Source organism: Microtus oregoni, unplaced genomic scaffold (genome assembly GCF_018167655.1).
Source record: "Microtus oregoni isolate MIOR12 unplaced genomic scaffold, Mior012 000048F_ref0000485, whole genome shotgun sequence".
In the NCBI taxonomy this organism is placed as follows: domain Eukaryota; kingdom Metazoa; phylum Chordata; class Mammalia; order Rodentia; family Cricetidae; genus Microtus; species Microtus oregoni.
Window position 1 is genome coordinate 6,121,004 of NW_024543222.1, and position 25,206 is coordinate 6,146,209.

Genomic DNA, 25,206 nt, shown 5'->3' on the forward strand with positions numbered 1-25,206 from the left:
AGTGCTGGGGTTATAGGTGTATGTGCCAAAGCCTGGATGTTTATGTGGGCGCTGGAGATTGTAACTCGGGTCCCCATTCCTACACAACAGCTGAGCCATCTCCCAAGGACCACAGCTCTGGGTCTTCCTAGTCGAGCTTACCTTCCTTTGGCTGAAGCCCAGTGGGCATCCCTTTTCTTTCTTTCCTGGAGTTTTAAAACTCAGAAGCAAAGGATGAGAACTGGATAAGACTTCCAGAGGTGGCGGGGGCTGGGAAAACCAGAAGTGATGGGCGTTGGGGAGGGTGGAACAGAGGCAGAGGTCGGAAAGAGAGGAGAGTAAGCGGGCAAAGCTTTGCTTGATAGGTGAGGATGCTGAGCACCAAGCACCGGAATCACACTGGCCCGAGTTCAGATCCTTCTCAGCGTATGACCTTAGGCAGGTTACCCAGCTGCCCCTGCTCTGTCTGCCTTGAGTATCCAGTGGACCAACACGTGGTGTTGAGCAAGTGCTAACTGGTGGCTCTGTGCCCTGTTTCCCACAGATGACGTTCCGCCGTACTTCAAGACAGAGCCAGTGCGCACACAAGTGCATCTGGAGGGGAACCGGCTGGTGCTCACGTGCATGGCCGAGGGCAGCTGGCCGCTGGAGTTCAAGTGGCTGCACAACAACCGGGAGCTGACCAGGTTCTCGCTGGAGTACAGGCAAGTCTTCCCCTCCTGTCTGCCTGGGGCTAGCATCTCCCTATCCAGAGAAAGGAGGGTGGGAGACTTGGGTACATACACAGGTCACAGGCTCCCATGCAATACTCCCGAGAGGCTGGGACCGCCCTACTCTGGAGTTGACACCCTACTCTGGTGATGCCTACACTAGATGGCCGAGCGGTAGGCCTGGGTGTTGCCGATATGACACTGGATGGGGCAGAGATGGCGTTGAGGATGTAACTAGTGCCTTTCTCACCTCCTCTCCCCTGGAAAGAACCCCACCATGTCTAGAAAATTCTATTGAAGGAGGCTGGAGTCAATGGAATAGGACAAGCAGCAATGGGGGAGGCAGCAACACTGGAGACATGCCTTTGGGGGATCGGGTGGATGGGAGATGAAGGGGACCTGTCCTGAGCATTGGACTTCATGACTCCTCCCTTCCCTCACTCTGGCTGAATAGGGACAAGTAGGGAGTGAGAACACGGAGTTAGCACAGGTGAATTTTTGCCACCAGTAACATATCTGAGGGGCCCTCCCCCAGTGGAGCCTGGCCTCTGCTTACTTCCTGGCCCTGCAGAACAGGGATGCCCCGTGCTCCCTCCTCCCACGCTTATCTTCCCATCTCTGCCTTTTCTTATTGGATCCCAGCCCCTTGCCTGTGATTAATCCCCAAACCTGATGTGCATAATCGGTTTTGTTGGGGAAACAAGGTTGTCCTGCCCTGGGGACGCTGATACAAATCTGTCACCAGGGATGAAAATGCAAATAAGAGGGGGGTTGGCCACCGGAGCAGCTGCCCACCCTCTCCAGATAGTCAGCCTTTCCATTATGAAGCAAGAAGGCCAGAGTTTGGGGTGACTGTGACCCCACTCTGGCTCAGCTGGTGCAGGCTGACCATATCAGCCAACAAAGGAGAAGAGGCCACACCATCCCCTCTGGGGAGGTTGTGTGGAGAACACCAGGAAGTAAGAGACCATCTTCCTCTGCCAGCTATTATAGACCATGCATCTCCTACATGGAGGCCAGCAGGACTTCTCCAAGAAGCCTACATGATAGCTTTTATTTGGGTACCTGGAGCCATTTCTGACTACCACATGGCATCACCGGGAACAGTAGACAGTGTGTAAAAGGGTCCCTACATCCTCTTTGGTGGGAACTTAGTTGAATGGGGTACCAAGAGCTTTCTAGAAACATATTTTAAGTACAGGTTTAAAAGCAGCCTCCTGCTTGCCCTTGGCTAGGGAGCTGGAGAAGGACCCTGGGGGAAGAGGCTTTGTTCCCTAGTTGGATCCAAGCCCCTTGTGGTACCCTATAGTGCCAGGGTACAGGTGGGTGCCACTCAGCAGCAAAGCCCAGTTTGGATCAAGGATCAGCGGTATGTGTGTGCACATGTGTGTTCATGCATGCATGAGAGCAGACGTGCACATGAGTTCATATGTGCCTGGAGGCTGGAAGGAAACCTCAGTGGCTGTTCTTCCTTGGGTTCCATCCACTGTTCTCCTTGAGATAGATCTCACAGATCTGGAACTGACCAATTCAATGAGGCTGGGAGGCGAATGAGCCCTGGGGATCTTCCTGTCTCCATTTCCCCAGCACTAGAGTTACAAGCGCATGCCACAAGGCCAGGTTTGGAGGAAAAAGAAGTGAGCTCTGAGGGTCAGAGTCAGGTCCTCATGTTGGCACAGTGAGCATTTCACCAGCTAAGCTATTCCTTCAACACTGCAGCACTGCCAACCATCAGCTTCACTCACCGATGGAGTGGGCTACCTTTGGAAATGGTTCTTGGGCAGCATCTAGTGAGCCATCGGACCCAACTACGGCAGATGCTACCACCAGGCACAATTGCACAGTCAACAATCCCGGACTTCAAGAGCCTAAGGGCAGGAAAATATTGAGTCTAGGACCAACCTGAGCTACCTAGCAAGTTCCAGGCCAGCCTGGGAAAAGGATGTAAAGAATGAGATGAGACTCTGTCCCCAAAACACGCCCCCAATCAGCATCAGTTATGATGGTGATAACCATGATTCATGAAGAAAGGTCTCATAGAGGGTCGGCGTGGTGATGTATGTTATGGAGTAACACCACTGGATTCTGCCAACAAGCCTATGAATTTCACAGATACATAAGCTGGAGCTTAGACAGGTTCAAGGGCCCACCCAAGGTCAGCCGTGTAAGCTGAGCTTCAGCGATAAGCTACAGAGATTGGGGGACGGCTCAGTGGGTAAAAGCACTTACGAGCCTGGCCACCTGAGCTGGGTTTCCCAGGACTTATCTGAAAGGCCAGATGTGGTGGTGCACATCTGTAAGGCCAGCTCTCCTACAGTGAGGTGGGAGGCAAAGACAGGAGGTCAGGGACCAGTTTGCCTGGAGTATGTGGTAGAGCGGTAGAAAGCAGTAAGAGAGACCCCCCACTTCCAGGCAAGACAGAGGGGGAAAGCGACTCTCAAAAGTTGTCCTCTGGCTTCTACATGTGCTACGGCGTGCGCACATGCACGCACAGCGCGCACGTACAAACTTTTTCTTGTAAGATGAGCTGCGTGACTCCAGAGCTGAGAGTCTTTTCCATCCACCACCCTGCCTCTCAAGGAGAAAGGATCGCTGCAATTGTTTCCTTAATGTGTATCCTTAGCCATCTTTCTGCTAACTGTGCTCTGCAAATTCTAGAAAACAAAGCAGCGGGGAGAATGCAAATATCCCGGTTTATAGCTGTGCTGGGTGGAAGTCATCCAGGGGAAATAAATGAGCTTCCACTTGGGAAGCTCAGCCCATCGCTTTGCCGCTGCAGGAACGGCGGCTTTCATGGTATGGCGGCAATGAGATACTTGAATGGGAAGTGGTCGGATGGCCGGTTCATCAAAAACTAGCTGTGGCTGTGAGTTAGGGCCAGGCTCCTCCGTGTGACCTTTGCACTCTTCATGGTCAGTGTCCAGTGGCGTCTCCTGGCCTCATGCTGGTTCCCTGGTTCCATCTAGGGAAGACACTGCCAGCAAGCCAGACAGTTTATGGGTCTCCAGACATGTCCTGAATGTTTATTTTCTCTTGCCTCTTTGTCCAAACTCTCCCAGCCCTCCCTGGGCCCCATCCAAGTGACTTTCAGAAAGCCCAGTTTTGTATATCTCTGTGTGTGTGTGTGTCTGTCTGTCTATCTGTCTTTCTCTCACTTTTTCTCTTCCCTCCCTCTGTCCCTCCCTCCTTCATTCCCTCATTCCCTCCCTCCCACTCTCTCTGTCTCTCCATGTCTGTATGTATGTCTATCTGTCTCTTTCTTCCTCTCCCTCCCTCTCCCCTTCTCCCCTCCCTCCCTCCACACACACACACACACACACACACACACACACACACTCGCCTCTCCTCTGCCCTTTGTGACTATTACATCCCATGATCCTTTGCCTTCTGAACACTATGAACAGACCACAGGACTAAGGTAAGAACCTCCACAGCATTGATTATTCCAGGAACTGTGGATCTTTGAACCCAGAGCTTGGTAAATCCTAGCCCTCTTCCCTATAGACTATTTTGCTATCCCTACCTCTGGGTTCAGGCTTCATTCCCACACACTGAGTGACCTGGGGAGGCTGGGGGGGGGGGGCAGGTTATGACTACTCTGAATAGGACATCCCCAGAAACTTAACTTAGAAAGTTGCAGAAGAGGACCTGATCGGTCAAACTCAGATCATCTCCAACCCATTACAGTGGGCAGTAGAATGCTCCCTACACTTGTTGTGTGCACAGGCATTTCTTCATACTCCAGCCACAGGGTAGTAAGAGGAGGACAGACGACATTAGCAGAAGTGGGAGGAGAGGTGATGGGCAGATAGAAGCCTCTTGTTTCCACTACTTCCCACACTATGCCCAGTGGGGGCCTGGCCAGAGTAGGTGCTTTTGCTGATGTTTAGGTTTTCAATTTTGAAAATTGTCAAGTCTTAGGAAAACAGTAGGTATCATGCTGTGAACACCTGCACACATCTTACCATTTACCCATCACTCACATGTGACCTGCTTCTCTCTCCACATACATACGTACATATGCACATTGGTTTTGCTCAACTGTTTAAGGATTGGTTGTGGTTATAGCTTCCGTGTTAGGTAATGTTTCTTCAGGACAGGCTGTTCTACAGAACTGTGACATGGTGGAGACAGAACATGGATACAGTTCTGTCACCTTTAGTACATTCATATCTAGATCTCTCCATTTCTGCCATTCTCGAGCAGCCCCATCCCTAGCCCAGTGTCCTTCACGGCCATTCAGTTTATTTTTGTTACAGGATCTAGTCAAAGAGCATTGGCTCATTGTCCTGGTTCTTTCTCCCCCAGATCAACTGGCTTGGGTATATGTGAGACACCAGCCAGCTTTACTAAATTTCCCCCAGAGTGGATTTTTTCCAGCTTCATTGTCCTGTACACATTCTCATTTGAGCAGTGTGACATAGATGTGGCCTGGAGGCTTCATACTGGAGGCATCAGCCATTGGGTTGCCTGCATCATTTGGCTTACATGTATACATATATGTACACATTAATATGTGTGCTAGTTCTCATGCATGTGTGTGTATGTTACTGTAGTAGCTAGAGAATTTGAGGTTTTGTTACTCAGATGCCATCCATCTATTTTAGAGACAGGGTCTGCCATTGGTCTAAAAGCCCTAATTAGGCTAGCAAGTCCCAGTGGTCTTCCTAGATCTTCCTGATGCTGGGACTCCAAGCATGCACCGCCATGAATGGCTTTCTTACATGGGTTCTGAGGATTGGACTCAAGGTCTCATGCCTGCATGGTGTACATTCTATAGACCAAGCCACACCCCCAGCCCTGATCCAGTTTATCTCAGTAAGGCGATGTCTACTAGATTTCTTTTCTTATCAGGGAGTCAGGTCAGGGGTGCACTCAGCCAGCCTACCACAACGTCTTCAGGCCTTCCCTTCCACCTTCTTACCCTAATACGTATTGAGGATCACATGATGCAATATGGATGTGTGGTCACTGACATGTCACACCTCATTGATGACCTTCTGTGATGGGACCGCTATTCTTTCACAGACTCAGCGTGTAGGGAGTCTGTGTGTGTGTGTGTGTGTGTGTGTGTGTGTGTGTGTGTGCGTGCGCATGCGTGCACGCACACAACTTATACCAATGCAGTCCTATGCATCTAAGTACAATCATGCATTCCTTAATGTCCAGGATGTGTTCTGAGAAATTTGTCCTTGACAATCCTGTCATTATCAGCACATGAAAGGGTGAACTTACAGAAGCATCAATAGCAAAGTCAGCCGATTGACGTGGCCTTGTGTCTCAATCAGGAAACACAATGAACACTACCGCAGGCATAATAAGTCAATGCCATTTTACAATGCCTTGGTTTTACTAGCAGGTAGTGTGCACGTGAAAATAATGATAAAAAGTATCATGTAGTCAGTATATAACCCAGCCCTGTATCATCTAGCATGTTCCGTTCATAACTATGTGGCTAAAACTTTTGTGTGACCTGCAGTGCTGTTGGCTTGAGACACATCAGCACAGGCACAGACATGATGCATTCCATGCTGGGATGTCATGATGGCCACTGTGCTATAAAACCAGATCTTTTCAGCTCTATTATATGTTACAAGACGGCTATCATAGCTGTGGTCCATTGCTGACTTTATTATTGCTGTTATATGGTTAATCTGGTCTTGCTGGTGAGCAAATCCATGCCCATCTCTAGGGGCAGAAATTTTTGAGTTGGCAGTAGTGGGTTGGTGCCTCTACTGGTTCTATGATCTTGGGCAGCATTAGTCTCCCGTATTCCATTGTCTTCTCAGAGCAATGCACACTAACAGTTACCTTAGAGGGGTATTCACAGAGACTGTTCGTTCATTTCCTGGTTGCTCAGATCCAAAATAATTGCACAGAAACTATGTTAATTACAATACTGTTTGGCCAATAGCTTAGGCATATTTCTACTTAACTCTTCCATCTTAAATTAACCCATAATTCTTGTCTGTGTTAGCCACATGGCTTGGTACCTTTTATCAGCGAGGCATTCTCATCTTGCTTCCTCTGCATGGGTGACAACTATAGACTGAGCCTTTCCTCTTTCCAGCATTCTCCTGTTCTGGTCGCCCCACCTATACTTCCTGCCTGGCTACTGGCCAATCAGCATTTGATTAAACCAATACAAGTGACAAATCTTTACAGGGTACAAGACTGTTGCTCCACAGTAGAGAGGTCCATGAGATTCTACAAGTCAAACCCCATCTCCAGTGTAACATACATGTAATAAATGGTGCTGTAGGATTATATAGGTCATCTGTCCTCATATAGAACCATCAGACAACACTGATAACCAAGCAGACATACTCAGGATTCACAGGGACCTACCCCATCCTCTGACACCTGCTGCTCTGCACACCTGCTCCACTCTCACTGCCACGGTCCCGAGACCTTTTTAAAAGAACCTCCCCCCCCACCCCCCGGTGGCAAGTGAAGGGTTGGCTCCTTGTTGGTGACAGGCCTTTGTTCATTTTGAACCCACTCTTGGATTCAGATTCAGGAAATAGCATTCAGGTGGGAAGGCCACTCTAGGTTACAAAACAAATCTTAAGAATGGAATTACGTTTCCCACAGGAGTGTAGAACTGCCAGGGAGACCCTCCCAGAGGTTACAGCCCTACGACCCACCCTCCCCTCTAGCAGACGTCCAGTTTTACCGAGGGATGGCTTACTGGCAACATGCTGTGGAACCAGGAAGAGACGAGATACTCTCCTAGATTCAGATGGTCTAGTGTGTCTGAGAGTGCATCCCTTCAGTCCCGTGGGCATAGCTTTCCGTCATGGGCCCGTCTGTAGGGGTATCTGCACTCTGCAGGCTATGTACAATGATGGCAGTGTCATCAGGCAGGTTATTCTGTGTCATGATGGTGACATAGTTGCTGTCACACTTAAAGAAGAAGAAAATAATGTGATGAGCCTGATGTCCCACGTATACACACACAGAGTCCCACACATAGCTAACCGGACTTGCACGCATTCAGAGGAGAGCTACTGTCTAGTGACGCTGACAATGCCCATCAGAGACTTCACACTGGCCATCTCGTAGCAGCCCTGTGAGTTGAGTGTTATTACTCTTAGCCTCTCATTCTCCACACATGGAGCCTGGAACTCAGAAAGGGAAGGGTGGGTATGCAAAGAGCTAGTGCAGACTCAGGAAGTCTGAGGTACACAAGTGTGTTGTCTTTCTTGTACAGACCCTCACAGACTTTCTAAATAGACCTCTTCTGTCCCCTATCCCATCACTGGTTGCTGCCCTTCTGTCCCAATGGGGGAAAAAAGCTCAGGGCCAGGTGCCCAAGGCTGTTCCAGTGGGGAAGAGCCAGCATAGAGGAAAAGCCAAGAGAGCCAATTCTCTGGCCAACCCTACTGCCCAACTGCCATCCCTTGGGAGGGAACTATGGAATCTAGGAGCTCAGAGGTAGCCTGGGGAGGCGGGAGGAAGGAGAAAGCCCACGTGTGCCAGCCCGTGAGAGGCATAAGGCAGGGACATGTGCACACACAGACAGCATGGAGAGCCTTTGAACCTCTTCAGAGAAAAAGGTGGCAAGCTTGGCAGCCAGGCGACCCAACTGTGTCCCTCCCTCTCCACCAGCCCTATATCTAGCCTCCTCTTAGAAGTGAGAGTCACTGACAGAAGCACCAGCAGGGAAGAGAAGCCAGTGGCCTTCCCAGAAAGCACCTGGTCTCCCAGTGGGGTGGGTGGCTGCAACCAGTCAAACCTTTGTTGGTAACAACTCTAGGGCCTTGGCTGTCTCTGCCTTTCAGCTAGGAATTGCCAACAGCCCCTCCCCCCCAAGACCACACTGCAGCAGTATTTGGAGAGTCTTGGTAATTTTTTGAACCTCAGTCCTGTGTTCTTCCCCCTGTTCCATGTGGCCCCGGGGTGGGAGGGGTTGTCCTTTCCCAGAATAAGGCCACTTGCAAGTCCCAGCCTTTTGAGTATGGTCCCAGTCAGTCATGTAAATTTACAGTGTAGAAGATGAACGCTCCCGAGGACTCTCAGCCAGCGTTAACCCCAGACCCGCCCTGCTCTAAGCACCTCGTGTCTGTCTGTTAACTGTCATTAACAAACCCTCCAAACCAAAGGGCTGATTGATGGATGCCCAGCCCCGTCTGGAGACTCCTTTGGGTTCCTCTCTCCAGCCCCTCCCACTTCATCAGACAGTTGTTCTGAGCGGAGAGGGAAAGGAGGTGATAGTAGGAGCCTAGTTTGGGATAGACCCAAGAGTATGCAGCTCTTGGCTTGAGTAAGGAAGAGCTGAGAGGTATGAAGGGAGGTACTCCGAGCAGGAGGCGGTGATGTCACAGACCACGTGGGTCCATGCAGTCAGATATTGATGTGTGCCATACAGTGTGATGATGACAGATCCTTGCCCGGAAAGGACAAGATCAGAAGTAAATAATGATGCCAGTATTGACAGGGGGCAGACACCAAGAAAAACTACCAGAAGTTTCCATGAGGGATATGAGACCCAGAGGAGGAAGCAACAGGGACACACATGAAAGCCAGAGGGGCGGAAAGGTCAACTTAACACCCCTGCCTGCCTCTGCTCATGCCTCCTCCACACCTCTGCTCCCTGACAAGCCACGAGATCTAGCACAGCACCAAAGGTGGGCTTCCCAGGCCCTCCTCCCCATGCCCTCACCATCCACCTTAGAGCCCATGGTTTCTTCCAGCCCCCACTGCCAAGTCTATAAAATGGGAACAACTGAGAAGCTAGTAGCTACTTCCCAGGGTGGTCCTAGAGGTGAAGATATAGACACAGGTGAGCTCTGAACGCTGAATAGAAAAGAGGGTCTAAGAGCCACCAAGAAAATGACCCCGGCCCCTCTCACCTGACTCCTCTTGTGGGACAGGCAGCCCTGTCTCCTTTGTACTCGTGGTCTCTGTCATTCTGTCCCAGGAAACCGGAGCTCTTTCTTTCCATGAAACCAGCCCCTTTCTGCCTGCCCCACAGCCTCCTGACCATCACTTTGGGCATCTGAAAACTGAAGGCCAACGCGAGCCAGCTGAAGTGCAGGAATCCGTTATGATGGACGTAAATTGAATTTTAATAGAGATGTAGGTGACATGAAGCCAGTGTACTGGGGCAGAGGCAGGGCAGTAATTAGAAGTTAACGAATTTAGAAATGTTGTAATCCATAGGGAGAGCGGGGAGGTGGGCCAGGAGGAGGAAGAGGACCCAGCCTGGTGTCCTTCCCCTGGACCCAGAAACTGACTCCTTTCACTTTGGAGGAAGGCTATAGGGAATCTGTGTGCTGTCACAGGCCCACCTCCTGCCACAATAGCTTGAAGGCCCCTCAGGGCCCAGCCTCGTTCTATCTGGGAGAAAGGAGAACTAGAGCAGGCTTTTCCAACCTAGGTGCTCCCAGTTTTAAGGGAAAGGCAATTCTTTATTATAGAGGTATCCATGCATGGTAAGATACAGGTTACATCCCTAGTCTCTGCCCACTAGATTACAATTGCTGCCCTCTACGGATGTGACAGCAGAAACACAAAACAAAACAAAAAAGCCCCCAGCCACTGTGTATATGCACAGAGGAACATCACCCTGCCTTGGGGACCTGTGTCCAACAAGGCCCCGATGTCCCCAAGGTTCTCGCAGCTGAAGCCATTGCTTCCATTTCTGAAAGTCCCTAGATCAACACAACTGGAAAGGACAGAGACAAGGGCTACTCAGTGGATCCTCTTGGGGCCTTCTCTGGTCCCCTCTCCTTTACACGACAACCCAATAGGGTGTTTATCCTGTCTGGTTAGTTTTTGTCAACAGGCCCAGCTAGTCATTGGACGTCAATTGAGAAGATGCCTTCCTTAGACTGGCTTGTAGGTAATTCTGTAAGACTGTTTTTTTAATTAATGATTGATATGGTAGGGACCAGCCCATTGTGGGTGGTGCCATTCAAATGGTTCAGGGTTGTATAAGAAAACAAACGGAGCAAGCCACGGGGAGCAGTTAGCAGTGTTCTCCATGGCCTCTGCTTCAGTTCCTGCCTCCAGGTTCCTGCCCCCGGTTCCTGCTATGGCTTCCCTCAATGATTGACTGTAGACTGTAAGCCAAATAAACCCTTTCCTCCCCCAAGCTGCTTTTGGTCACGTTTTTTTAATCACAGTGATAGAAAGCCAGCTGGAACACAGTCACTCTAGTATCCTTTTTAAAAATTTATTTTAATCAAGATATAATTACATCATTTTCTCCCTTCCTTTTCCTCCCCGTCCTCCCTCCTTCTCAAATGGATAGCGTCGTTTCCTTTGATTATTATTGTTACATGTAGACATGCATACAGATATATAAATACAACCCGCCAATGCCATTAGGTTCTGTTGGCAGGTGTATGGTTTGAGGGCTGACCACTTAATATCAAATAATGAATTTCACCCCTGGAAAGTCGGTGTCTCCCTTTCTCAGCCATCTTTAGTTGCCTGTAATCCTATGTCTAGGAGTAGGGCCCTGTGGAATTTCTACCTCCCAAGTTAGTGTACCTGAACAATGGTATAACAGTGTTACCATGTCCTTTGATGATGCCCCAGCTCCTTGACCTCAGACAAGGAAGGCTGTCATTTACATACCTCTAAAATAAAGGCTCTGAGGGGCCCTAGAGCCTGGCCATGCCCATGCATCTGTGAGCTGGCCTCCAACCTCAGCCCTCGGATATAGAAAGAACCCTCTCTGGCCTCCTCCGGGCAGCCTTGTCAAATGCATTGGTGGGGACGGCCAGGACAGTGCTTTGAGAGGACATGGGCTGTGGCCGTGGATCTTGATTTCCTGTGACACCCTTGACCCATTCCCCAGAGATGTTCAGAAACGTCTCCTGGCACAGCCTGAACTCCAGCTTAATCCATTCGCCAGGGAGGATCCCTGTGTCCCTCTGTGCAGGTTCTGCCTAGACCAACCTGGGGTGCAGGCCTGGCTTCAGCGTCCTCTGTGAGTGGCAGGAAAAGCCAGAGGAGAGGCACATAGGAGAGAGAGGAGTGACAGGGACGGCCTCAAAGGGTCAGGGCTGCCAGTGGGTGGCAAGAGGCACAGCTGGCTCCTTGTGCCTCCGGTGGACGTTGCAATAATTATGTCAATTAAAACTAATAAGTTCAGAGTGTAAGTGGAAAGGCAGAAAAAAGCAGGCAAAGTCTCAAAAACCTTGCCTGGCTAGGTTTCCATGGCAACCTGTTTCCTCACCCTCTCCTTTAATAGGCTCTGATTTGAGAGGAAGTGGGGCCTTCATTCCCCCATTCCCAAAGAAACTGGGTTTAGATGGGGGTGTCACTCACTGCACCTGAGCCTAGGGAAGGGCTTGCTGAGGGTGAGGAAGGTGAACACCACGGACCTTGAGAGCATCCCACAGACCCAGAAGGCTTTGCCCAGCATCTAGGCCAAGCCATTGGTCTCCCAGTTGGTCTATCATGGCTGTGAACAGAAATGACTTCCTAGAGGCAGAGTGAGAACTGATGTAACTTGGAATTGAAACCCAGGTCACCCAAGGTGCCCCTTAGTCCACTCAAATCCCCCTGGGCGAGTGGACTGGGCACCATGCTGTCAGATAAAAGGATCTCAGGAGCTGGCTTGATTTGGTATCATCCCATAGAGTTGGGCTGGGAACCATGGTAGAGTTGACTGTGTTATGGGTAGAGGCTCTAATAGGGCGGTCACCATGCTGAAGGTCAGACCCCCGAATCAGAAGTTCCACTCTGCCCTTACTTCCCATGGATATGTGCTAAACTCCGTCAGGATCTCCATGTGTCCACAGGGACACAACTGGGGTCATCAATCAGAAAATGGTAGGTAGTGCAGGACATGTCCATGAATTTCTGGATTCCCTGTGAAGCTGGGGCCGGCAGAGAGGAGCTGTGGTCTTCAGGCGTTGTGGGTTCCACTCTGACTCTTGTTTGTCTGTCCATCCCAGCCTGACCCCAGCACTTCCCAGCCATTCCTGTTCTCACTTGTCATTCACAGGGTGGCATAGGAAGCCATGACAAATTTATGGATACAGAGACTTGGAGTATGTGCATGTGGGAAGCAGAGGCAGGAGGATTGCCACAATGCTCAGGCCATCCTGGGCTACACAGTAAGATCCTGTGTCTAAAACAAACAGTCTGAAAGAAGAGGAGAAAAGAAAGAAGAAAGGGAAAAGAGGGAGAAGCAGAGGAGAAGTGGGAGGGCAAGGAGGATGAGGGAAGAGAAGAAAGGGAGTGAGAAGAAGAGTCAGTAAGTCCCAGGCGAGCAGACTGATGTATGTCCAGGGTCACAGTGCAGACACAAAGCAGTCAGGCCAGGGACCATGAAATCATCTTGAATAATACACATGCCTCGCCACGTCCTCTCTTTTCTCCTATTTTGCCCTCCCTCTTTTCCAACAACCAGTGAATTTCCCATGGCCAGTCCCTGTAACCCTGGGGACCAGGGGCTGCACCTCCAGGTTCCCGATATTAGGAAGCAAGGAACATGTAAATGAAGGGCTGGCTGCTGCTGTATACACGAAAGACTCCCGAAAGCTTGTCTCTGATGAGCTGAGGCTATTTATTTCCACCACGAAGAAATTTAACATGCAAATTAAGACGGATTTGATCATCCATCACCCAAAATTGACATGCTCGAGTCTGGCCCAAATCCCTAGTAACCATCACACATGGATGGGCGTAGGGCGTGCTTTCAAGGTCTATAGGGAGGTAGAGAGAGGTGAGTTCCACCGAGGCCCATATGGTTCTGATCTGGGCCCTCTCAAGGCATGCAAATGAGGCGATCATTGCCTCTTCCCGAACAGCTGGGCTGGGAAGCACAGCTGTCCTGGGGGGGGTTCCCCCTCCCTTGCTTTAAGTCTCTCTGTGCCCCCTACCCTTGGCTCTCAGTCAGGACACAGGCATAGACCCAATCTCTCTCTTCTATGCTCCAGACTGTACAGATAGCTGACCAGGACAAATACCTAGAGAGCTGACCAAGCCCCTGCTTCACGGGCTGCCTTCTTACCTGCCCCCTCCTCACCCCTGTCATCCTTCAGAACCCAACCTCAGAAATTTCCCCTGGGATGTCTCTGTTGTCTTTACCCTGATTGTTGTTCCCCACCAAGGCCCACCCACCCTTCTGATGTCTGCCCTTGTGGCTTTAAACTTCAACCCCAGTCTCTTCCTACGGGTTTTTCACATCCCCAGGGCCACAGAGACCCTGAGAGTGGGCATGAGCAGCGGTGAGGGACACAGGAGAGTTTCATCAGGAACCATAGCCCCTGAGGCTGAGATATGGGTGGGTGTGCGGGCTCAGAATGAATAAGCATGCAGGTGGTTGTCCGGTTCTGAGCTCTAGAAGGCTGGGGGAGAGAGATCCTTGTGGGCCCCAGAAGACTAGAGAGAAAGATCCTTGTGAGCCCCAGAAGGCTGCTGGGAGAGGTCCTTTATCAGACTCAAATATAGGACCCAGGAAAGGCCATCCACTGAAAGAGCCTGGGCACGGGCCTAAGGGACAGCCATAGCCAAGCCAAGGCCCGCAGCCACTGTGCTATCTCCTTAGCCTTACACCCCTTGAGAATGGGATTGCTGCCTGTGAGAACGTGCTCACCTCAACCGTGAGCATGACTTCTAGCCAGGGACGTCCTGCTGCATCCAAAACCACCCCCAAAACTTGGTGACTTAAGCGAACTGCCGTCCGTCATTTCTCTGCCAGCCCCTCCTATCTTCTAGTAGTCTACTTGGGCTAATTCCTGGGGGAGCTCGAGGCTGGCCCCCTCATGTGGCCGTTCCTTCCTGACATGGAGGACCCTGAGTCAGATGCTCTGAGAGGCACAGGTAGAAGCTGCAGGCCTACTGAAACCTGTGCTGTCACTCTCGGGGAAGTGACAAGGCCAGCCCAGATTTGGGAGAAGGGAGATAGAGTCCACATGCTGGGGAAACCGCAGAAAAATACCAGGTTTGCACTCTTCAGTCTCTGAGCCTTCGCTCAGCTTTGGCCAGTGTCCAGTGGCTTCACAATCACCGTTTCCAGATGGTGGCTCCCAGGCAGGTCCCCTTGGGCCTAATTAACACAGTTCTGGTCTACTTCATCCAGAAGTTGCCTCCGAAGTCACCTGCAAGGGTGACTTTGGAGAGTGGAGAGAGAATGCGTTGGGCAGGTGGGCTGGAGGAACAGGGGTGGGGTGGGGAGCAGAGTGATGGGGCCGCCTCTAGATCCCTGGTCTGAGCAAATGTTCCAGGGGAAAGAGAAGAGTCCACTCAGGGAGCCAGGGCACAGTCGTCACCGACACGCACCTGATACCCATGCAGCACTAGCAAGGACTCTACCCCCAGGCTGCCTACAGGGCGGGGTTTCACCTGGCTGAGTGAGCCTCGGGCATGGATCAGGACCATAAGGAGGACAAATGGCTTTGTTCCTTCCTGCCAGGATAGATGAATGAGCCAGCTAGAACAGCAGCAGCAGCAACCTGTGCTGAGTCAGACAGCGTGTGTGGCGTGCCTTATGGCAGGCCCTGAGCACACTGTCTGCGCTGTCGCCCTTAATCCTCATGGCACCCCTTCAGGCAGGAGCTATGGTGTGTTCTGCCACCTGCCAGCTGCGAGGCCCTGAGGCGCACGCCTTCGCCTCTCTGCGCCTTGGCTTCTTCATCGTCTCCATCTGCCTAATGGAGATACAGTTCTAACGGAGGGCAATTCATAAGGCCAATAAGAAAGAGATAGGAAAGACTTGTTACTGTGGCCTGCCCTGGGGAAGAGCACTGTGGATAAAGTTTACGTAGATAGTTCAGTGATATAGATAGAGAGCCAAGACAATGGAGGAACTAAGCCATACCTTGTTGTGGGGACGGTAGGTCATTGTTGACCTTGAATCTGGTCTGCCTGAGTCAGGAAACTCAGTCTGCTCACACCCAGTACAGTGCCTGGGTTGCTGATGGTGGGCCCTGCAGGGTGCCAGGGAGGCTTCTTCCCAGTCTCCCCGCCCCTCTGCCGCCCACCTGCCTGGCAAGTTGTAGGGAGTCCATGAAGACCCTTGGCTCAGCCTCCAGGCTTATCAGCATTCATTCATCCCACAAACATCTGGCCTGGGGAAATCAAGAGCCCGGGGCAGCCCAAGGAGCAGGGCTGGGCTGGGCTGGGTAGGAAGCTCATGCCAGCTGGGCAGAGCCGGGCAGGGTTCAGTATATCCCAGCTGACCTGTGCCCACCCAGCCCCCACCTCAGTGGTCACTCGGTGTCACCATTGCACACTCATCCCTTCCTCGCGATGCTTAGAAGGGTCTGTGTACTACAGAGTCATTCGTGTCCACAGATACACAAATCCTCATTCTCTTAAGGTCCCAGGGACCCATCCCTTCTGTCTCCAGAGAAGTCTCCTCCGTGATCTTGGTCATGGATGGACCAGAGGTGTAGCTGGGGATCGGATCTAAACCATGACAGCAGGTGTTCATCTGATTGTAAGGATGATGGCATCACTGTGGTTGCTGCCATTGTTACTGTTGATATGCAGAGCCCCACACAGCATCTGGCCATGGAGCGTTCCAGGGAGGGGGAGAATGAGTCACAATGACGACGAGCTATACAGAAAAGCCTATTTCCTGGCTCCTGACTCACTTTCTGGGACCCAGCTAAGCTGTTGGCAGCCCGTTCTGCTATGATGTAACTTACACATTCGCAAATATCCCCATGCCACGCAAAGTCATGCAAAACTCTGCAAGGCCTGTGGGGGAGGGAGAGGGGACATGGCACTCAGAATCTTCCTTGGCGGCACACGGAAAAAGGAGGGTCTCTGATAAAGATGGCCGTGCGGCTTTGCAGGTGTTCACTGGCTAAGAAAAGCAGAATGCTACCGCCAGGGTGATGCTTTGTTGGAAGGGCTGGAAATGGGCTTTTGAAGTGGGCGTAGGAAGGAGTGCGGCTGGTGAGCTTTTTGTGGTGGTAGCAGAAGAACCATCTACAATCAAAAGGAATGTCGGAACTCAGGTGTGAGTGGTAACAACCTCAGGGAGCTGAGGACCCTGGAGTTTTGAGTATTCGGTGCATATGTGGTGATAGATTCAGGTTTCTGCACATGCCTGTCATTTCTTGTAGACAAAACCATGCATAGGACCTACATGGGTTGGGCCATCAGCATTCTGTGGTGGCCCCACCCCACCCTGAGGATCTATGGGCTATAATGGTTGCTGGGGGAGGAAGAGGCGTTTGCTTCAGTGATGTAGTCCATGCTCTGTAAACAGCTCCTCACACATTCTCATGAAAGCAACCGTATTGAAATTCACTGACACTCTGCACACGCACACACACACACACACACACACACACACACACCATGAAAGCAGCAGAAGGGGGATTTAGTTAGGAAGAGAAAGGGTATTTTCCATAACTGTGAGAGAATAATAGGAGGTGAATTATGATCAAAATACATTATATATCACTAATATATACACAGGCTAGAGATGGCTTGGGGATTAAGGGCACTCACTGCTCTTCCTAGGGCCTGAGTTCAAATCCCAGAGCCCATGTTGGGCGGCTCACAACCACCTGTAACTCCATCTCCAATGAATCTGACCCCTTCTTCCTGCATCTTCTCGCAGTTATGGTTACAACTCCTCGATGCAGGGAGAAAAATCTAGAAGCACAAGAAAGCCAGTCCCATCCCACCTGAGAGCTGAGAGAAAATAAACACTTGCATGCTTACGTGTTCACTCTATGGATTTCTCCACTCTACGTGGTTCAGGACCCCTACCTAGGGAATGGCGTCACCCACAGTGGGCTCCCACAACAATTAACTTAGTTAAGACTCTTCCTCATTGAGACTGTCTTCCCAGGTGATTCTAGGTTATGTCAAGTTGGTGATTAAAGTTATTTATCATCTATTTTATCATCTATAAAACCCATTATTATCTATAATTATTAATAATATATGCTAATAACTCTGAAAACCATGCATATGTATTTCTAAAATGCACAGGTGCTCATGGCATTCTTCAGTCTTTCTGCAGAATTAGACAGATGTGCATTCTCAGAGCAAGCCCTCCAGCTGACCTGTATTTATGTTTCTCATGAGGCAGCTGCCCTGATTTTGGCCTGACTTTGAGATGGAGTACGTAAGGTTTGATGAAGTTTAGTCCTTTGTCTGAGGTCATTCAAGGGTTGGCTGAGGTCATAGCATGGGCTCTTTAAGACTGGTGTTTTGGGACCCTATCAGAGTTGTTTCTCAGATGGGGAAAGTGAGGATGGATGACGCCACACCCTGCCCTTGCTAGCTCCAGGTGTTCCTCTGTTCTGAAGCCTCACTTCTGGCCTCACCTCAGCCTCTCCCTCCTCACAGTCTGGGGTGGCTAACATGACCTTATCTCGGCCTCCCCCTCCTCACAGACAGTCTGGGGTGGCTAACATGGCCTCACCTCGGCCTCCCCCTCCTCACAGACAGTCTGGGGTGGCTAACATGGCCTCACCTCGGCCTCCCCCTCCTCACAGACAGTCTGGGGTGTATAGCATGGCCTCACCTCAGCCTCCCCCTCCTCACAGTCTGGGGTGGCTAACATGGCCTCTCCTCAACCTCCCCCTCCTCACAGACAGTGTGGGGTGGCTAACATGGCCTCACCTCGGCCTCCCCCTCCTCACAGACAGTATGGGGTGGCTAACATGGCCTCGCCTCAGCCTTCCCCTCCTCACAGACAGACATGGGCTCTTTTGCCTCCCTTGGGAAGTGCAGACTGTACCACATTTTAAGTGGCCGAGCTGGAGGAAACCTTCCTCCTCTCAGTCAGTCCCACCTGAGCTTTGGAGATGTTTCCAGCGAAGCCATCATTCCTCATAGTCTCCAATGTCTTCCCTTCTGCCCTCACCCCTTCCCTCAGAATCCAAAACCACCATACAGAATTCTCTCCACTTCCTGGGCATGAGACCCCAGAACCCACCTCCTGTCCCCAGAGATGGCTCCCATCCCTTATTCCTTTCAACTTCTCCCTTCTGCCAGAGTTCAAACTTGTTCAAGGATCACGAGGCCCCTCTGTGGTCCTCATTCCACCCGTATGCCCTTTGTATTTTCTGTCCTCCTCCTTCTTCTCCTCAGCCCGTGTCGTGTCTAGTTATATGTCAACTTGACACAAGCTAGAGTCATTAGGAAATAGGGACTCTCAAGTGAGAAAATGCCTCCATAAGATTCGCCTGAAGGCAGGTGTGTAGGGCATTTTCTTAACTAGTGATCCATGTGGGAGAGCCCTGATTAGGTGAGTGATGCCACCCCTGGGCAGGTGACCCTGTGATGTATAAGAAAGCAGGCTGAGCATGCCATGGGGAACAAGCCAGTAAGCAGCACTCCTCCGTGGCCTCTGTATCAGTTCCTGCTACCAGGTTCATGCCCTGAGTTCCTGGCCTGGCTTCCCTCAGTGATAGACTTCTAAGCCATAAGACGGAATAAACCCTCTCTTCCCCAGGTTGCATTTGGTAATGGGGTTTTTATCACATCAACAGAAACCCTAAGACAGGCAGGACCCAGTATCCCACTTATTCAATCCCTTCTCTCCTCAACCTGCTGTGTGCCCTCCACAACTACCCCCACCACCAACAAGAGTTGTCAGCGATCTTGCGCCTAGTCAAAGACACCTGGCGATCACCCCCAATCTCCAACACCATCACATGGGGAGCCCCATCTCATCCCCCTTGTGCCAAAGACCAGATTGGCCTGCTGTTGACCTTGACTGCCTCATTACTCTACCCGCTGAGCGAGGGTTCTGTGACCATATTTCTCCACACCGGGCTAGGCAAACCCTTTCTGAGAAGGGATCTTGAGGGGTCTTTTCTGAGACTCTAGGAGACACAGCTGGGTACCACTACCCTCATCCACGGTGGCACAAGGGCAGTCATGGATGATGCAGATGGTGCCCGGGCTTGCTCGCAGGTACTGAGACTTGAATCTCATGCAATTTTCACCTCTCACAAAATTTGTCTTCTTTTGGTTTCGTTCCAAAATCTACCCATGTAAATACTATTCTTAGCACGCTATTGTAGATCTGAAGCACCGGTGGTTTGCCTTCCTGCTGTGTATCTGGCTTCACAGCCTCCCCCGATTCTTTCATCCTAAAGGAAAACCCAACTCCTTAGCCTGGCCCAGGAGAGCCTATGGGACTCACAAGACCATCAGCCAGGCCTCTTTCCTGTCCACCCTCGTCCTGGATCTGGCTCTCCAACATCCATTTGTCGTGCTTCCCCACTTCCCCATCCTTCCTCTCCTCCCCTTCCTTTCCCCTTTGACAACAGGCTCCTCCCCAAAACCTTTCCTTCAACTGCTCCCAGATCCCTGTTCCTCCCTCCATCTTGGGCTTTCCCACCACCCCACCCCTGAAGTCCACCCACCCTCAACTACAAGGCTAGACTAGAACCCCAGTCATTAGACCATGAGTATCTTCGGGGACCCCTTGTTATGGAATGAATTGTGTCCCTTCTCCCCCAAAATGTATGACAAACCTTCAGCCCCTGGCATCTCAGAATGAGGCTTCATTAGGAAGATCATTGCAAATGTAGTCAGCTCAGATGAGGTCACACTGGAGGTGACCAACACAATGACTTATTTACAAGAAGGCTCTAACAAAGGTACAGGAAGAAGTCATATGAAGACGTGGATAGCTTGGAGAGATGCAGCCACAGCCAAGGAATACATGGGAACCATGAGAGCAGAGACAGGCAAGGCAAGGTTGGGGGTTGGGGGGGGGGGGGCTTGAGTCCCAGCTACACCTTGACTTCAAACTCCTGGCCCTCAAGGCTGTAAACGAAGTTTCTATTGGGCTGAGCCCCCAGATTCCTGGCACTTTGTCATCAGAAGAAACCGACTGGCCCTTGGATTCAGTAGAGACCCATGTCCCTAAACCCTTGGCCACTCCATTTAGGACCCTTCTGCTATGGAGGGACAGGAGGACACGAAGGCCCAGATTGTACTACACTGAACAGGTCTAATCCAGACTGGGAGACAGTTTCCCTCAGCAAACTCTGGCGCTGGCCGAGGCCTGCAGGAGACAGGCCATGAGGCTGCCCCCAAGCCCTGCCTGTGTGGCCAGGCCTCCCTGAACCAGCCCTTGGCTCCTTGAGACCTGATTCCATGTGATCTCTTTATCAGTGTGCTGTAGTCTGGTTTCTTTCTGAGCTGCCTTGGAGTGAGAAGGATCATAATGAATCATACGCAGATGCCAGGTGCCCAGGACAAAAGAGCCCTCCTGGCCCTGGGGCGGGTAGCCAGATGGTGGGCTGTTTTCTGGGAAGAAAACTCCAAGCCACCAAAGCAGAGCGAGAAGCCACGCTCCCTCAGTTTGTGATTGTGTTTCCTTGTATTTGATGTTTTTTAGCATAATAACCACACTGCCCCCACTAAGCCTAGGTATTTCTAATTTCCCAATCCATATATATCTCTAAACTGAGAGATCTCTGGCTGAATTCCTTGCACCCCGGAAAAGTGCTGTACCCCACAGCCTTTTATTCTTTCCTGCTCTTGGTCGGATGTTTGACACCTCCTGGCTGAATGATCTAGGAAATGCCCAGCCCTCTCTGAGCGCAGGCCTCAGAATGAAAAGATGGCTAGCATCCACCTGTGGTTCACATGGGAGAGTAAACCAAATAACGACATCAAGTCGTAGGCTCAGAACCCGTTTCTACTCCCATTATGGGAGGAGGGTTTCTGGTTTAGCTCCAGACAGATGGTCCCACTACCATTGCTGAGTGGCTAGCCCATTCTCAGGCTGACCAACCCAGCTCTCCCTCAGTGACCCACACAGCTTTCACTCCCATTTCTCCAGCCAGCCAGTTGCAGGTTGAATGAAAAATGTCCTCCACAAACCAGGGGGTGGTGGCACATGCCTTTAATCCCAGCACTCGGGAGGCAGAGGCAGGCAGATCTCTGTGAGTTCGAGGCCAGCCTGGTCTACAAGAGCTAGTTCCAGGACCGGAACAAAAAAAAAAAAAAAAAAAAAAGCTACGGAGAAACCCTGTCTCGAAAATAAAAAAAAAAAAAAGAAAAAAGAAAAGAAATGTCCTCCACAGGCTCATGTCTTGAATACTTGATCACCAGTTGGTGGTCCTGTTTGGGAAAGTGCTGGAAACTTTAGTTGTCACTGAGGATGAGCCCTTGAAGATTACACTTGGTATCCAGCACCCAGGTTCCTTGCTCTCTGATTCCTGTCCCCACCCATGAGGTAAACAGTTTCCTCCTCCAGGATGCTCCACCCAAGTGTAGTAGACCTGGCAACCCTGGGCTGAACTCTCCTAAAAATTAAATCAAAGCAAACCTTCCCTTCTTGTCCCCTTGGGTATTTTTGTTACAATTCTCCTGAAGTAAGAATTACACAGGCCTCTCGGGGGTGGGGGTCTCAGGCTGATAGATAACAACTTAATGAAGTCTTTGTCCTTGTTCATTGAGATCAGTTAATTGGCCCAGAAGGTCATAGGGTTGATGGACATGCAGCCCAAGCCAGGGCTGTCACAGTGTTAGCGGCCCCAGCTCAATAACACTGCCAGCCCTCTCACTGAGGATCGATCATAGCAGCATGGACTGCCGCAAGGGAGGCTCAGGGTGGCCAGGAGGCCATGGCAAGCCTGGACAGCTGAAGACAATTCCTTTGCTTCTGAAGCAAATGCCCTCTGCAAGGGGTCATGTGAGCCCATGGGGTACATGGTCTGAACGTGGTCTTCAGGGACCAGAGGGACTCTGACTCCAGAGTGAGCTCCTACGCCACCTGCTTCTTAAGAATCTGCAGGAGTGGATGAGATGGCTCAGTGGGTACAGGTGCCTGCCACCAAGCCTGATGACCTAAGTTGGACACTGGGACCGACATGGGAGAGAACTGGGTTCCGGAAAGCTCTCCTCTAACCTCCCCACGCATGCCCACATACGTGCATATATGCAGTAAATAGACTAATCAATAAACTTGTTCATTAAAATGTAATTAAAATAATTTTCAGAGCAGCTGGACCCTCCTTATCTACTACTGCACACTGAAGCTGCGACCTACATCGTCCCTCCGGGGTCCCCAGAAAGAGTTTTCCTACCTGTATCTACCTCAGTCTGGAGAAGCCAGCTGTGGTAGTTCCCCTGACAGACACAACAGTTCATCATGTACTTAAGGGCTTGGATTCGAACTAGGACAAACCTCAGTGATCCACTTATTTTCACTGTATATATATTTCTGTGTACCATGTGCATGCAGCACCCACAGAGTACAGAAGAAAGCATCAGGCCCCCTGGGACTGGAATATAGGTGATTCTGAACAACCATGTGGGTGCTGGGAATCAAAGCTGGGTCCTCTGCAAGAGCAGCCAGTGCGCTTAACTGCTGAGCTGTCTCTCCAGCCCCCAGAAACTCTTTTATGGAGATACAAATCAACCAACATGCAGCGTGAATGGCACATTTATGAACTTTAGGGAGTAGAGCATGGGCAACCTTAGGGCATTCGTAGGCCTTCCCTACTGGTTGTTCCAATTCAGTCATCTAGAAATTAAATGTATGACAATCTAGGCAAGATGGAAGGATGACAGACATGGCCTCAGGGAATACATGGGTTACTTTTTTCCCCCATGCTCTGACAAAATGTCTCATAGACACAACTTGAGAAGGTCTCATTCTGACTCTCAGTTCAGGGCGTCCAGAGGGTGCAGTGTCTGGTGGCTCTGTCTACAGTTGCACAGTTTGTCATGACTTAGTGGAGCCGGAAGCAAAGCGTTCAGGCTAGAAATGGGGCAGGACTCTAAGCTCGTTAGTATAAGAAATGTCCTCCACAGGCTTATATCTGGACACTTGGTCACCAGGAGTGGTGCCTTTTGAGGAGGTTGTGGAACCTTTAGGAGGCAGAACCTTACTATAGAAAGTTTGATGCTCTGAACAAGCTTAGAGGTTATATAGCCAGGTCCTACTTCTAGTGCTCTGTTTTTCTCTGTCTCTGTGTGTGTCTCTGTGTGTGTGTGTGTGTGTGTTGCTTTGTCTTTCTCTGTCTCTGTGTATGTGTATCTCTCTGTGTGTCTCTGCCTGTATCTCTTTGTCTCTGTCTCTCTGTCTCTCTGTCTCTCTCTCTCTCTCTCTCTCTCTCTCTTTCTCTCTCTCCCCCCCAGCTCCCGTGTATGTGTCTGTAGTGTGTACATGTATGAAATGTGATCAGCCGGCTTCCTGCCCCCTGCTAGTATGCCTGCCTGTTCTTCCCCATCATGAACGACTCTATCAACTGGAACTATGAGCCAAAATAGCCTGTTTCTCCTTGAAGTTGCTTCCGTCAGGGTATTCTGTTACAGAAACAGAAAAGGAACTAATTCAGGCCCATCTTCCGTGTGTGCTTCCTCCTTACTAGACCCTACCTCCTAAAATGGCAAAAGCATGGCACTTGTGGTGGTGTGAGAGTAATTGGCCCCATAAACTCACTGGGAGTGGCACTTTTAGGGGGTGTGGCCTTGTTGGAGTAGGTGTGGCCTTTTGGAAGAAGTGTGTCACTGTGGGGGTGGACTTTGAGGTCTCCTATGCTCAAGATATGCCCAGGGTCTCAGACCACATCCTGTTGCCTACTGTTTAAGATGTAGGACTCTCAGCTCCTTCTCCAGCACCATGTCTGCCTGCATGCTGCCATGTCACGCCGTGATGATAATGGACTAAATCTCTGAAAATGTAAGCCACCCCAATTAAACGTTTTCCTTTATAAGAGTTGCCGTGGTCATGGTGTCTCTTGGCAGCAATAAAAACCCTAACTAAGACAGCCACCTGCTGGGACAGAGCATTCAAATACACGAGCCCGTGGGGGACATCTCCCATTCAAAACCATAGCAGGAAGACACATGCCCGTAGACAGGATGTTAAATTAAGTTGTGAAAAACACACCAGCTCTGGCAAAAGAAGACCCTGGAGGATGACAGGGAGATTCCAGAAAGGGCTCTGGAGGAGATACCTTGGCTGAAAATATAGAGGAGCCTTCCAGGATGAGATTTGGAGACGGAACCAGCTGCTTTTGCCCAAAGCTGCCAGACAGGAGTTTGCTCAAGCCTGAGAATGTGCTGTATGGGGCCTTGCACATCCTAGAGACAGGGCTGGGTCTTCCGTGGCCCTGAAGCTCAGCCCAGTTCCTGTTTGCTGCTGCCGCCACCCGTAATATAACTAAATGCTCGCTGCTGCCTGCATTTCTTTTCTTATCTGTATCACAAGAGAATATTCTCAGTATGCCCAAAGTCTCAGCCTCCCCAACATGCCTATGTGGACCAGCAAGGATATACGTAAACAGACCCGCTGCCTAGCCCGACATCAGCTTGTCCTCATGTCCTGAAGATGGTACGTTAGTTGAAGTTCAACCTATGCTGAGGTTCAACATAGAAACAGACTCAATAAGATATCCATGTGTATAATAGTATGCCATCCTATGTGTGAGATTTCAGATGAGGCTATGAAGACCAAGAAGTCTCACAGTCTGAAACTAGAGACCTAAGAAAAATATGTGTGTAAAACACATGCATATAAAGGCCTGGAAAATGGGGAGGCCACATTTCTAGGAGTCTAAGGGCTTGAGCACCAGGAACTCTAGTGTCTAAGACGAGGAGGAAGTGA

At 50.6% G+C, this 25,206-nt stretch overlaps 1 protein-coding gene across 1 annotated transcript in view; it reads left to right on the plus strand.

The window, feature by feature from the left end:
- The first annotated feature begins 548 nt into the window (after nucleotides 1-548).
- Sdk2 (sidekick cell adhesion molecule 2) overlaps nucleotides 549-25,206 on the plus strand; it is a 157,225-nt gene continuing 132,567 nt past the window's right edge. Inside the window, exon 1 of the mRNA XM_041635933.1 lies at nucleotides 549-683. Within this exon, the coding sequence (XP_041491867.1) occupies nucleotides 604-683 (80 nt within the window). The 5' untranslated portion in view covers nucleotides 549-603. The remainder of the gene's footprint in view (nucleotides 684-25,206) is intronic.